This window comes from Urtica dioica, chromosome 3 (genome assembly GCF_054948205.1).
Source record: "Urtica dioica subsp. dioica isolate 48M chromosome 3, U.dioica_male_clone48M_v1_H2, whole genome shotgun sequence".
NCBI lineage: Eukaryota > Viridiplantae > Streptophyta > Magnoliopsida > Rosales > Urticaceae > Urtica > Urtica dioica.
In genome coordinates, this window is record NC_142758.1 from 25,435,443 (window position 1) to 25,451,052 (window position 15,610).

The 15,610-nt window shown below is 36.0% G+C and overlaps 1 protein-coding gene and 1 pseudogene across 1 annotated transcript; one reads left to right on the forward strand and one right to left on the reverse strand.

Moving 5' to 3' along the window:
* Window positions 1-21: 21 nt before the first annotated feature.
* ABCG21 (ABC-2 type transporter family protein) lies at window positions 22-6,004 on the reverse strand. The gene is made up of 5 exons (XM_089609465.1): window positions 5,285-6,004; window positions 3,931-4,729; window positions 1,561-1,743; window positions 1,269-1,447; window positions 22-738 (listed from the first exon to the last, which is right to left on the reverse strand). Exons 1-5 carry the CDS (start codon window positions 5,534-5,536, stop codon window positions 88-90), a joined length of 2,064 nt encoding a protein of 687 aa, XP_089465591.1. The 5' UTR covers window positions 5,537-6,004; the 3' UTR covers window positions 22-87.
* Window positions 6,005-9,284: 3,280 nt separating this feature from the next.
* Window positions 9,285-14,842, forward strand: LOC149402521 (uncharacterized; annotated as a pseudogene).
* The last annotated feature ends 768 nt before the right edge of the window (window positions 14,843-15,610 follow it).

Sequence of the window (15,610 nt, forward strand, 5' to 3'; positions counted from 1 at the left end):
TTATCTTCTTTCCTTCTTTCCTTCTGTCTCTTCCTAATTAAGTCTAATGATCAATTTCTTAGTAGAAACAAATTAATAATGACAAATTCAGTAGGGTTGTCCCATCCTCAAAGCAAGATAAGCCAAAACCCTATACCCAAAAAACATAAAACTCAAAGCAGCCAAATCCCACATCATGCCGTCAAGCCCAAGGCATTTTATGGCGGGAAAATCCATAACCCGGCAAAACTCTTTATTCCCACACACGTACATGTCATCATCCGTGTATTGAGCCTCGACGAGCAACTTGTAGCAATAATGACTAAACGAGACGTACTTGAGCCATGCAATAAAAGACGGGATTACCTGAATGTAATATCCTCCTACCAGTAGGAAGACGAGCATGGTGACCGAGGCGAGCGTGGTGGCTTGCTTGACGTCCATGAGGATCGCTCCCAGGGCGAGGCCTAGGCCTTGGGAGACAAGGACGTTGAAGAGGACGATCATTAGGGTTAGGGCAAAAGTCGAGAGTGAGGGTTTTAGGCCTCCCATCCAATATGTGACGGCCACGAAGATGGTTGGGAGGACTAGCTCCATAGGGAGATCTCCGGCCATGCGAGCAAAGTAGTAGGACGAAAGGCGGTACATTCCCGAGGAGCGCTCTTTTATTAGCATTGGACGTTCTTGAGGGAATGCGAAGATTGCGTTGAATAGTGGGAAGAAGCCCCAGAAGATTGAGAAGAAGAAGAGTAGCCCGATCTGAAAATTCCGCACCGATCGAGATATGAATATATCGTTGCTCTTGATCGAGAAAGTTGAAAAATATGAGGAATTATATCGCATATGCTTTGTTTTGCCTAAATTCATTTTTGTATAATATGAACTAGAGACGGAGCATAAATCAAATTTACGGGAGCGAAATAAAAAAAAAGTTGGGGGCAAACATAACGAAATAATATTTAGTACAAATTAAATACTTTAAGAGTTCAAATTGATTTTTAGAAAACTAAATAATAGAAATTGGAATAATAAAAAGAATATATTCGGTTAATTTCTGATTTTATTAGATAAATTTTTAAAAAATTGGAGCTCTTTAATAAATAACCTAATTAGATGGAGTTTATGAATCAATTTATTAAATTAATGAAAAAAAGAAGAAGGAAATTATGCCAAAAAAGCTAGGAAGAAAATTCTCAAATTTAGGTATATAATTAAAATATCATTAATCCAAACTTGATGATAAATCAAAATTAAGTTCATATTGATGCTTAAATGAGAAAAGGAAGTACCTGGTCTTGTATGTTAGAAGGGTTAGTGTGCCACCACAGAAGGCCGGAGAGAATGGAGACAGACATGACTTGAAAAATCCTTAAGCCTGAATAAGACTCATGCTTTCTTTCTTTCAAACCCCTTCTCAGAAGAACCTTAAACTGGTCCCACCAGCTAGTGATCCACTTAACATCATTCCCTACATATTCATCACCAACAAAACCATTTAATCATAAAAATTGCAAACATGGTATGCTTTACTTAATTATTTTGAATATTATAAATTGGCCCACTAATTAGGTTTTAAATTACCTCTGGACAATGAAGTACTATCTGTGGTCCTGTGGCTTGCTTGGATCTCAGCCTTCAAGGCTGGGTACAGGTTCTTTTTATAGGAAGCAACGATGTGTTGTTTTATTTTATTTTGATCATCGTGATGATCTAATCGGCCATTAACATCTGATTGATCTTCCAGTCTTATGTCAGTCGCAATACCTGGATTCATTAAGAAAATAAAAAACAATGAAATAGCTACATTTGAATGAAAATAATGCAGTCAAGAGAAGGTCGTTTGAATAATTCTGTACAAAATAATGGTGTGTGCATATATAACATAATATTTAGAATTTATACGCAATTAAGTCACATCAAAATTATTGAATGTTAAATAAACAATATTTGATTAGTTATAATTATTCAGCATTCTATTAACAACAATTAATTGATAATTTTTTCCAAATAACTCATGTTAATTAATTGTCAGTAGCCAATAATTATTTGAGCAAATTGCCAACTAATATTGTTGTTGATAAAATCAATGACTAATTATCTATAATTAACCAAACACAAACTCAAGATTTTTATGTGGATATAACTATAGGACCCTAATATTTACCCCCTCAAACAATCGAATCGGAGGGTTATAACAAATTATGTCACATTTTAAGATTTTATTTCTAATTTGTGCTAAGACGCCATTGTACTTTGTGAAATTTTGAAATGTATATAATGTAGTTATATTTACTATATTATAATGATACCTAGTGCATGATAAAAAAATACTAAATGCTTTATAATTTCACAATATGAAAATTATATCTTGATAATGAAAATAGTTATTTAAAAAATATAATATATGAAAAATACTAAAATGTTATTTCCTCATGACCAGAAATCATAAATCACCCAAAAAATATCTGTGAAAGTAGTCCCATGTATTAATCGAAACATAAGCCAAGCACACCTAATAATTTTGTTTTTTTTCGGAACTAGTTGAACAATAATTTTAAATGGTGGGGTTGAAAATGATCGCCCATATATTAAAAAGTCAAGAACAATAAATAATTTAATATGACGTATCTTAATAAGAGCTCAATTGAATACTGTATTACTAGACAATTCAAACCTTTTACACCAACTTGCATCTAAAAACGTCTTTTTTTTTTACCCTATTTCAAAGAGACAGCCAATTCAATTTTAGATCCACAACGTAAGCTATTCATGCAATAAATACAAAATCATCCCTATACATAGAAATATAATGCAAGACCAAAGAGAAGGATTGCAAACAGTAATAAAAGAACGTAGACATTTGGGGGTCATATCATATTTAATTTATTTGCCTGTGTACTAAATCATTTTATTAATTATTTTCCTTTTATTTGGGAGAAGAGGAAATGACATTCTATAGACTGCCCTTAACGTCATATTATACTAGAAGTATGCTATTGGACAATTATAATCATAAAAGAAAAAAAAAATACTATGTCTATAGAACGAAGGCTCGATAAGTGGCAACGAATTTTTTATTTTTTTTTGTTTTGTTTTGTTTTTCTGTTTTTTTTGTTTTTTTTTTGTTTTTTTTTTTTTGTGAGAGCATTGGCAGAAACGAAGCCACATATTGCTAAGGGGTGTTATAGCACTCCCTAAAAAAACAATTTGCATTTTTTCACAGTTTTTAATTTTTTTAAATTTATCTAAAATATTTACAAATTAACCCTCTCTCAATTTTTTTTCGCATATTAGACCTCTTAACTTGAATTCTTGACTTCGTCCCTGATTCTCGGTTTGAGAAAATTGTTTTATGTGGCAAAAAAAAAAGTAAAAATAAACCTTATTATTTATTTATGTGCACAAAAATAAAAAATAAAAAAGAAGCTGGACATACGGAACGTCCACATTTAATACGGAACCGGGACTCCAGATTCTGCAAATAAAATGTCTTTCTAATCCTGGCCTACTACAAATAATTTCTAATCTAAAGTTTAGAAAATGTGGTCGTGTTATGTGTGTGTGTAGGTCAGTTAACGAGGACTTATATATAGGCCTATGTATATAGGACTAAAACATAAATTATAATTATTCCCTTCTCTCAATAATTGAATTTATTTTTTCTCAGACCCACGTTGTCCACACATTAATTAGAGAATCAAATTAAAAAAAAAAAACGAAAAATCTGAATTCCATACTAGTACGTAACTTTAATTAATCAAGTTGGTGGTGTACTGTCACCGCTTCTTTTACCTTTTTAAAAAGGAACAAAAAAAAAATAAAAAAATCACAAGCTCATATTCATATTCACTTGGCACTTAAATTATTTAAAACATACATAATTTGTTTTTATCTAAAACATCTTTTGACCGATCGCAAATAAAAAGTAGAAATGTAAAGAATTAGACGTACCGTTGGCGAGGTCCAGCAAGAAATCAGCCGGGTTGACGGGCCCGAAGCCGGGAGAGTACCCGATGGACCCGAAGTAGTGCAAGGCCCCGGTGGCGGGGCCGGAGTAGATGGGCCAGCCGTCAGAGAGGACGAGGACGGTGTCGAACATGGCGTAGAGGCGGCTCGAGGGCTGGTGGATGGTGGTGACGACGGTTCGGCCACCGCGGGCGAGCCCTCGGAGCGTGGCCAGGATGCGCTGCGCGGTGGTGGAGTCGAGGCCGGAGGTGGGCTCGTCGATGAGGAGCAAGCTCGGGTTGACGAGCATCTCCTGTCCTATGCTGACCCTCTTCCTCTCCCCGCCGGAGACTCCCCGGAGCGCCACCCCTCCGACGACCCCGCCAAGGCACTGGCCCAGCCCGAGCTCGGCCGCCACAGCCTCGGCTTGGGCTGCCTTCTCGCGCGCCGTCAGGGCCGCCGGGAGCCTTAGCATGGCCGCAAAGGTGAGGGTCTCGAGGACCGTGAGGTGCGGGTAGAGCACGTCGTCTTGGGGCACGAAGCCCGTCCTCCGCTTCGTCGCTCCGGAGAACAGGCGCCCGTTGTAGGTTATCTCGCCGGAGATCTTTCCGGGGAGCCGGCCTGCTAGGGCCGTCAGCAGCGTGGTCTTCCCGCTCCCAGACGGCCCTAGCATTGCCATGAGCTCCCCTGGCCGCACCGACCCCGTCACGCCCCCCAACACCGGTCGCCCGCCCCCCCGCTTTGCTGATTGCGACATGCACCACCCCGTCCCTCTCGTGCTTACCGTGTAAGCCACGTCATCGAACTGCCACCACGCCGCATAATCTTTTATTATTTTCTATTTTTAAAATGATAAATTTTTGTGATTCGAATTTAGAATATTTATCTTTTTTTTCTCTCTCTCTTCGTTCGCCACATCAAGATACATTTTTAATAGGGCTCTCTGACTATTTACTTATACTTTTTGATTATTTAACAGATATCAAAATTTTGGTGGATTAGTTACTCAATTAATTATTTTTATTATGATAAATCTCTGAACTGCCACACCCCATAAACTTGTTCTTTTTAATATGATAAATTTTTGTAATTCAAAGTCTATTTTTCCACTAATTATATGCGACACTCTAATCAAAATAAGTCATCAACACTTTTTTAACTCATTTTTTTTTCACAAAAAATACTAGATAGTACTAAATATATACATGATAATTTCTTTTATTGTTTTTTTTTTTATCGTAGAGACGCATGGCCGTAGAAACAAAGGATCCGGATTCTTAACTGGATTTATAACTTATAGTAGCTCGCCGCGTAATTTGAAACAATAATAACAAGAATTAAATAGCATAAGAAGTTTTACCTTGAGTGTCACGGGACGTAAGGACTGAATGAAAATATTATTATTATTGTTGTTGGCATGGTTGTGGTGATAGAAGGAGTCGTGGACGGAACTGGTTTCGGAGGTAGACCTGGATGGGTTTGAGAGAAGGAAGTGTGAAGGAGAAGCGGTGGTGATATAACTAGTATTATTATTACCACTTGTGACGGTAGTGGCAGTGGTTAATTTGGTGGCGTTGGTGTTTGTGATTGTTTCTTGCTCCGGAGGCATCATTTTTTGTTTTTTTGTTTTTAATTTTGTTTTTGGATTTTTACTGAATCCCAGAAGTTGTGACTCAATAACTCGAGGCTACTTGAAAGTCATGAAAAAGATATGTATGTGGATTGAGTGAGGGGGAGAGAGATTGAGAGAAGAGTAATGGATAGAGACTTAAATGAGAGAAAAGCAAACTAATAGTTTTGAGAGAGAGATGGCGAGAGAGGGAGGGAGTTAGGAAGAGGATTGGGATGTGTCGCAAACTCAAACTCACATGAAGGAACAAGGCATGTGATGTTTGGCTTATAAAGTGAGTGAAGGCACGAGAAGTAGGAACATACAAGCCACTGAAAATACTAGTAAGTTAGGAGTATAGTTTACCACTACTTCTAATTTTTATTTATTATTATTATTATTATTCTACCAAGCACACCCCATTTTTTTTTTCTTTACACTTTTTTTTTCTTTTTTTTTTTTTGCTCCTCCGATTATTATTAATTTTTTTTTTTGGAAATATAAAGGTGATTGATCTTATTGACCCCCGTGTACTCATTAATTTTCATTGATAAAATTACATAGCCTTAACTTTATAACTTAAAACTTCCTCAAAAAAAAAAAAAAAAAAAACTTTATAACTTAAAAACAATTCCGTCTCTGAACATATGTCCTTAACTATTGAAAATACAAGCTTACGACTAAAAAAATTGCTAACATGGATATGTTTGTATAAAAATTGAGATTTTCAGGTAAACAAAATAATTTGTTAAAAATAAGTAAGATCTCAAATCCGAAATTACCCCAATTTGAAACGAGAAAATTAAAATTCTATTTATCAAAGATGTATAAAAATTTATATACTCTCTCTCTCTCTCACACACACACACAATTAAAATTATATGTATCAGATGAGAAATTTCATTTTCTAGACCCGAAAGTAATGAAAATATCTCAATTAGATCCACTACTTAAAAAAGATCCAAAATTAGATTTTTGTACCAATTTTTGACGAAAATACTCTCGATTCAAACATACACCCTCTCTCTCATCTCTTTCACTCTCACTCTCTCACTTTCTCTCTCTTGCTCTCCACACCAAATCCGGCGCCCACAACACCATTCTGACGCCCACCACACCAAATCTGACCTCCATCACCTCAAATCCGACGCCCACCACACGAAATCCGACCGAAACCACAACAAATCCGACCTCCACCACATCACTTCAAGGTCTCAAGCTCTCAAACTTCCATAACTCAAAATGACAGAAAATGTTAGTTTTTTTTTTTTTTTTTTTTTCATGGTTTGATTAGTGTAGGATTGATAGGATACAAGATTTTAGTGCTTATTAATTATTTTAGGTTGATTTGAATGAGATTTGGAGGTAAAAACATATTTAAAAAAAAAAAAACTGAAAATTTCTGATGAAGACTATCGGAATCCATCGGATTCGGTCGGATCCGATTTTATTTATGAACAAAATATACTAATAATGGGTTGCTTTTTCTAATTAATGATTAGTTGTTTTTTTTTAATTATGAACAACATACTAACAAATTTTTGTTTTTAAAATTATGAACATCGTGTTTTTCATGTTTAATTTACTTATAAGTTGATGATATTTTGTTTTATGTCACTACTACATATCTATGATTTTAAGACGTTTACAAAATCGCGCAACTTTAAAAAATGAATTTTCACCTAAACCATTTTAAGTCGTTTTAAAAAAGAATTTAATAAATATTTGAAGTCGTCAAAAAAATGACTTATAAAGTGTCAACGTATATTTTTTAAGTCAAGGAATAAACGACTTCAAAGTGTAATGTAAAATATTTACTTTCAAGTCATTTCAATAATGTCTTCAAAAGTGATCCATTAATATATGAATTTTGATTTTAAGGCTTTTGTATTATGACTCTGTAGCATTTTAAAGTTGTTTTAAAGACATCTTTAAATGTAGGCAGTCTTGACACGTGTAATACGAGTTATGTTCACTTTTTTTTTTTTAAAAATGTCACAATAATATAACATAACTCATATTACATCTTTAAGCGTCCACATCGAATGCTTTTATTCCCTTCAGACTTAAAGTCCCAACCTCCTTGCACTCCTTTGCAAACCGCCCCTCTCCCATCAACACCTTGATCTCCGCCGTCGATTGGTTGTCTCTACTCGTCGAAAACATGCTTGTCGTACGAGCCGGTGTGACGGTATTTCTCAGCAGCGTTTTCGTCATGAACCCACCGACAGTTTCCACTCCCAAGCTCCAAGGATGGATTTCAATCGACAAGAAATCTCTATCCACATCTCTTCAGTCCGTAGTACGGGGAATTGCTCGAGTATTACGGGTTGAAGGAGCAAGAGTCGGACATCGGTGAGCTTCAGAGGCAAGTAAAGATCAAGTCGGTGGAGATCGACATGCTTAACATCAAGTCGGTTAACTCTGGTTCTACAGGATTTCAATCTGTCATCGAAATCCTACGGCGATGGGTTCTCTCTTGGGTTTGAATCCCATAAAAAAAATCATTGGAAAAAATTTGGTTGTAGTCAGCCAGGTGCTCGATGAAATTCCCAAGAGAAAAGACCAACGAAGAACGGTTGCAGAGCAGTGATTTGTAGTTGATTTTTTTTATCAAATCGTAGCTATCCACGTAAGCAGGTAAATAATGCCCACGTTACATTCTTAATAAGTTATTTTTAATAAGTTTATTTGAATATTGATTCGGCCCAAATTAAACAAAGCCCTAGTTTTTACTCCGTAATGCTCTTTTTTCTCTGTCACTTAGTCTCGTGAAAATTGTGCATCCGCCAAGCCTCTCGTTTGTCGTTTATGCGAGCGACTGTCATTGATTTTTCTCTTCAGCCTCCACAGTTTATTCACCGAGAAGGTTAGTTTTAACTTTTAACTTTTTAAATAATGGTTGACGTGCTCTCAACATTATATGTATAAAGCTAAGAAAACACCAAAAAAGCTATGAATTGCAATATAATATCACAGAACATCGTTCAGGGCAAAATCCAAATTATTTTTTCCGATAAAAAAAAATCCAACTATAATTTTATTTTGATAACGAACTCCCTCAATTACAGTTTATGTGATACAAGCTGAATGAAAGGAAATAATCTTTGGCGTGTTTATTACTCCATCTTCGCACTTCTTTTCTAGACCTGTGCCAGGCACTAAAACACCGAAAAATATATAGTTTAAGAAGTGTATAAAGAGTAAACTTCATGAGTCCTTCCATCATGGTCCCGTAAATATCAGTAATTATTGAAAAATATACAATATACTCATCCTCCAGTGTTTTAAAATTATTTGAAACTTTATGCTTACTGTAATTTATTATTAATATAGATCACTGTCTTTTTTTGTGTGTGGTTTTCCTGTCTCAAATCTCTACATTCAGGCTTGTCTTACGTCTATCAAGTTATAAATCACATGAAGATACCTATATTGAATATACTTTTTATACTAATATTGGAAAATGTAGTCTATCTAGTCACAGTAGTCATATTTTCTTATTAGATATTTCTACTAATGTATGGCAAAAGCGGTCTAATAGATTGCAGACTGCAGTGCATTCCTCAAAAAAAAAAAAAAAGTTTGTAGTGCATTCCTTTAAAAAACTAGAAAGAAAAAGAATGCTGATTCATTTTTATTCCTCTGTTATAAATATAAATTCCAATGGTCTGTACATATTTTATTGTTTCATAATTAATTATACTAATAGAATGATTTTTGGGAAAAAACTTTATTTTGAAGAATAGACAAGTCTTGGATGTCGCTCGATAGAACAACTTCTCAATATCATAATGGAGTGGAAGAGTTTGTAAAGCACTGTCTATCCTGTAGTGATCCAAATAACATTAAGTGTCCATGTCTAAGTTGCGGGAATACAAAGAGAATGAATATAAGAAAAATAAGAGAACATCTAATTGTTGTCAATGGTGCCCACAAGAAGAGTTGTAGTCTTTATTTTGTACATTTGATGTAATAAAGTCTCACGAAGACTCTTGCTTGTAATAGCTTATTCATTAATAAAAAGTTGAAACGTTCATTCATTCTTCCTTGTCTGTTTGAAGCTTTATGATAAAACATTAGTCTTTAGTCCATAAACAAACCTAACAACTTACGAAGAGACATATGTAGATTTGCATGAACAAACTCTTCGTAGTTTGCTTAAAACGATATATTCGCAATCTAAGGGTCAAAGGACTATTGACCTCAGTATGATTGTTAGGAGAATCTATGATGTCTAGTTATGGGGCATTGAGATTTGGAGACTCTATAGTTCTTCTAGGTATCTTCCGAAGGTACTGAATTGACCAGTGCACTTCTAGAGACAAAATAAGAACAAACCATTTAACCTCTTATGTCTCGAAGTCACTACGTATGAATTGCATCGTGCTTACCTTAATCCTGAAATGAGACATGCTATTTCACACCTTACGTATTCTCATTTGAGAAAGTCAAAGTTCGGACTCACTATGTGATTCCGAACAAGGCCTATTGGTGAAGTACTAAGTTGTGAGAATGTCATGAACTTTGTGAAGTTCTCATAGATATGGATTTCATGTACAAGATTGCTGAAATGCAATGTATATCACCTCATGCTTTGTTCCTTGGAGTGTGAATAAATGAACTGGCCAGTGTCCAAATTGAGTCCTGACTCTTTTGGATGAAACAATGTGACTTGTTAGCTCCTCGTCAATACATCGTTTCTAACTTATTCACAAGCGACAAAGGAGTTGAGGAAATAACAGCTAAAAGGATAAAATGGTAATTTTGTAAATCCCGACTAGCTGATGATATCATGAAGGGTAAACACTGATAATATTATGTGGATCCACTCATTACAATTAGGTTGAATTCTTGAGTAGAAAATAAATTCATTTGAACCGAAAGATTTTCAGTGTCAACTCTTTAGTGGAGTCAGTTGATATTAAGCTAAACTTGGAAAAAGTTTGTGAACTTTTGAGTCCAAGTGTTTAGCTCAAGCTTTTTTCATTTGGGTCCATGAGGTCACTGTCACGAATAACATCGAGTAGGAATAGTTAAACTAGAAGCTAAGTCAAAACAAGAACGAAAATTGTCAAAAGGGTATTTTTGTCTTTTGAGACATAGGATGAAATGAATATCAATAAATTTTTTTGACATGGTCATTTGATGACATGCATCACTCGGCCAAAATTAGATTTATTGGGCCTTGTGGATTAATTTCATTTCATAAGAATTTTATTGAAAATTCTTAATGGGCCTTTTTCATGTTGTCATGAATAAATGGAAAAGCTTCTAGAAGCCTTTTCTAGACTAAATGGGCGCCCAACATACCCAAAGATAGAGAGAATATTTTGTGCATAAATGTGTCATGATACATGCCAAAAGAAAAAGAGGAAACAAATTTTCCACACATGCACTAAGGGAATCGGCCAAGTAGTGTCAAGGCAAGGCAAGGAACAAAAAAGGAAACAAATCCAAGACTTCTAGAAGGCTGCCTTGGCCGTGTGACTTGTGAGAGAATAAGGCAATATTTGCTCATGAATATGTGATATTCTATAGAAGAGGAAACTACCTTATTGAAGGTGAGACCTCTCCTATAAATAGATGCCTCATTCCACACATTTCATTCATCCAAAGTTTTATAGATCGAGAGCTTGTCCCTCTGGACTTGGCCGCCCCTTTCCTCTCTCTCTCTCTCTATTCAATTTCGTTTTTATTGTTTTGGCACCTAGGTCCTCATTTACCTAGTGTTTAGCTCCGCGACTTCAAGACTCGTTCTTAAGTTGTAGTGTTTAAAAGTGCCCACACACTAATTCCTTTTCTCTCGAGTGATTTAGTGATAGAAACTTTCATGGTTGCTCGAGTTGCCGAGGAAGGAAGAGAGACGTGGTGCGAGGGAGACGAACGTTGCAACCTTTTCCAAAAGCTTCTCAACGTTCAAGCTTCTAAAAAGGTTAGTAATCTTTTATTCTCATATTAGTTTTTATTTACATGTGCTTGCTCTTAATCTAGGTTAGTAAAAACTGTTTTACTTGTAAAAGAAATTTTTTAAAATTCCACCGCTTACCGAAGCGGTAAACTTTTTCTTAAACCCTAGATCAATTCCAACACTAATATGTAATGGAATTGATCAGAGTTACAACATTAGGATTTATCATGGTGAGAGTTGCCCCTTAGTTGAAGAGCCTTGCTTAGATGAGAGTGTAGAAGATGATGATTGTGCAAGAGGCTTTGATGGACCATATGTTTCTCAAATGCTTGAAGATCTTGAAGAACTTGAAGATCCTCAAGTTCTTGAATCATTAGTTAGAGACGCCAATAAACCTATTTATCTTGGCTGTGAAAAGTTTACCACGTTGTCCACGTTGTTTCGCTTGTATAATCTCAAAGCCAGACATGGGATGAGTGACACATGTTTTGGGGAATTACTTGGTTTTCTTAAGAAGTTGTTGCCTGAAGGAAACGAAATGCCATCTAAATCGCATGATGCAAAGAAGAATTTGAATGCTCTTGGTTTGGGATATGAGAGGATACACGCATGTCCAAACGATTGCATTATCTACCGCAAGGAATTTGAAGAAGAGATGGAATGTCCAATTTGTCACACGTCGAGATGGAAAAAGAAAAAGAATAGTGATGAAGACAGGGAAGGCATTCATGCGAAGGTTTTGTGGTATCTTCCTATCATTCCAAGGCTTAAACGCTTGTTTCGTAGTCCCCAACATACAAAGAAATTAACTGGGCATTCAGATGATAGGATCAAAGACGGAAAGATGCGATATCCAGCAGATTCACCAGCGTGGAAAAGTGTAGATTCTTTGTGGCCCGAGTTTGGAAAAGAAGCGAGAAATCTTAGGTTCGGACTTTCAGCCGATGGCATAAATCCTCACAGCGAAAAAAACAGTAAGTATAGTTGCTGGCCGGTTTTACTCATGATTTATAACCTTCCGCCGTGGTTATGCATGAAAAGAAAATTTATGTTTCTTTCATTGCTAATATCTTGTCCTAAACAACCCGGCAATGACATTGATGTCTACCTAGCTCCTCTAATTGATTATCTAAAGCTTCTTTGGAGAGAGGGTGTACAAGCGTTTGATGCATATAGAGGAGAAAACTTTACGCTTCGTGGTGCATTATTGTGGACAATCAATGATTTTCCAGCATATGGAAATCTATCTAGATATTCAGTTAAAGGACACTGTGCATGTCCAATATGCGAGGAGGAAACATACAGTAAATACTTGAACCATAGTAAAAAAGTTGTTTACATGGGTCATATGAGATATCTACCAGAAAATCATGTCTACAGAAGATGGAAAAAATCATTCAATGTTCTTCAAGAATTCAGGGCTGCTCCAGAACGTATGCATGGACTTGTTGACAGAAAATTGTCTGGCATGAATTTCAGACCTCCAGGGAAAATAAAAAAGAGACCTAGGCCCACTGGTACACAAGGGAATTTGAGTAAGGAGAACACTTTCGAAAGTGGTTGTTGGAAAAAGAAATCCATATTTTTTCAATTGGAATATTGGAAACACTTACTTGTTCGTCACAATCTAGATGTTATGCACATCGAGAAAAACGTATGTGATAGCATTATCAGAACTATTTTGAATATGCCTGGGAAAACCAAAGATGGGGTAAAATCCAGATGGGATCTAGTTGATATGGGCATTAGAAGTGAATTAGCACCAAAAGTAGATGGTAAGCGCACATATCTGCCACCAACGAGTTATTGTTTTACAAGAGACGAGAAACGTCAATTTTGTCAAACTTTAACCGAGATAAAGGTACCTGAAGGTTTTTGTGCAAATCTCAGCAATTACGTCTCTATGAAGGACTTGAAGCTCTTCGGTCTTAAGTCTCACGACAGTCTTATGTTGATGCAGCATTTTCTTCCGGTGGCTATTCAATCACTTTTGTCAAAGAATGTTAGAGATGCAATCAATCGATTGTGTATGTTTTTCAACATTCTTTGTTCAAAAGTTGTTGACCCGGATAAACTCGATGAACTTCAGAGTGATGTTGTAATAACATTATGTTTACTTGAGCAGTACTTCCCTCCATCTTTCTTCGACATCATGGTTCATCTTATAGTCCACTTGGTGGAAGAAGTTAAATTGTGTGGACCTATGTTCTTGAGATGGATGTACTCATCCGAGAGAAATATGAAGGTTATGAAGGATTATGTTCGGAACCGCTCACGTCCAGAAGGATCCATTATTGAAGGCTACATCGTAGAAGAAGCTATTGAGTTTTGTTCGGAATATTTGCATGATCTTGATTCAGTTGGACTACGTCATGATCTAGATCAAGATTTAAATGTTACAAAGGGCATGGGCAATGGTGATATTCTTTCTGTAGATAATAGTCTACTCAATCAAGCTCATCGTTACATCCTACAAAACACAAATGAAGTTGAACCGTTTATCGGGTAAGTAAACAACAATTCACCACTCAAATACCTTTTTTTTTTCAGCGTTGACTTCTAATAACTCAATTTCTTTTGTAGTGAGCATATTGATTGGTTGACATCCAATTATAAGCATATGTGACAAAAACAGATTCAAAAGAAGCATCATGATACATTCAGTGACTGGTTTCGCACAAAGGTTCAATTCTTTGCAAACCATTCGATTCTTGTCACAACACGTATCTTACAATTTGTTTTTACATCTTCAGATCGTTTCTCAAGTAAGGAATCATTCGTCTGTGTCCGACGTATTAGTTTCCATTTCAAGAGGTCCAAGCCCACTTGTAATCAAACATTCTGCTTATTTAATCAACGGTCTTCAATTTAGCAGGGAAGCGAGAGACAGTAATAGAACCACCCAAAATAGTGGTGTCAGCCTAGTTGCCAAGACCATACAATTTTCGAGCGCTAAAGATAAGAACCCTATCTATTCTGATATGATTTATTATGGGGTCATCAAGGAGATATGGGAAATCGATTATGTCACGTTTCGAACTCCAGTCTTTTTATGTTCTTGGGTAGAGAGCAACAATGGAGTAAAAACTGACAAGAATGGTTTTACATTTGTTAATTTGACACGAGTCGGTCATAAAAAAGAACCGTTTATCATGGCGTCTCAAGCAAAGCAAGTGTTCTATGCAAAGCGCCAAAAGAGTGATGTATGGGCTCGTGTATTTGCAACTCAATCTAAAGACTACGTCAAGGATATCGAAGTCGAAGATGAGAGTGAAATTCTAGCCGAACGTTTGACACCATTGAAAGGCTTAGTTGAAGGCCCCTTTAACACAAATAGTTCTGAAGAAGATGAATACATTAGAGAAGATGGAGAAGGGATATGGGTTGATAATCAATAGGTTTTAACCTGAAACCACGGACTCGAGGAAACTGCCTTTTAAAACCAGTATGTGGTGCATTGGTTTATTATTTTTGTTTATGTACTCTAGATAAGATAAATCTACTTTTTTATTATTCGTATTCTGAATCAATTACCAATTTTGGATATAGTCAAATTGTACTTGTATGAGGAATGGATAAATCTAAACAGTGTGTTTACATGTCATGTACCTTATTTTTTACTTAACTAGTTGTCTGGTCTTTCTTATCACTTTGTGTTGGAATTGATCTAGGGTTTAAGAAAAAGTTTAACGCTTCGTTAAGCGGCGGAATTTTAAAAATTTTATTTTTCAAGTAAAACAGTTTTTACTAACCTAGACAAAGAGCAAGCACATGTGAATAAAACTAATATGAGCATAATAAATTTACTAACCTCTTTAGAAGCTTGAACGTTGATGAGCCTTCGGAAGGTTGATAACGTTCGTCTCCCTCGTAGCACGTCTCTCTTTCTTTCCTCGGCAACTCGAGCAACCACGAAAGTTTCTATCACTAAATCACTCGAAATAAAAGGAATTAGTGTGTGGGCACTTTTAAACACTACGACTTAAGAACGAGTCTTGAAGTCGCAGAGCTAAACACTAGGTCAAATGAGGACCTACGTGCCAAAACAATAAAACAAAATTGACTAGAGAGAGAGAGAGGAGTCGGCCACCACAAGGTCTAGAGAGAGAAGCTCTCAATCTCTAACTTATGTGGAATGAATAAAATGAGGGGAATGAGAGTCCTAT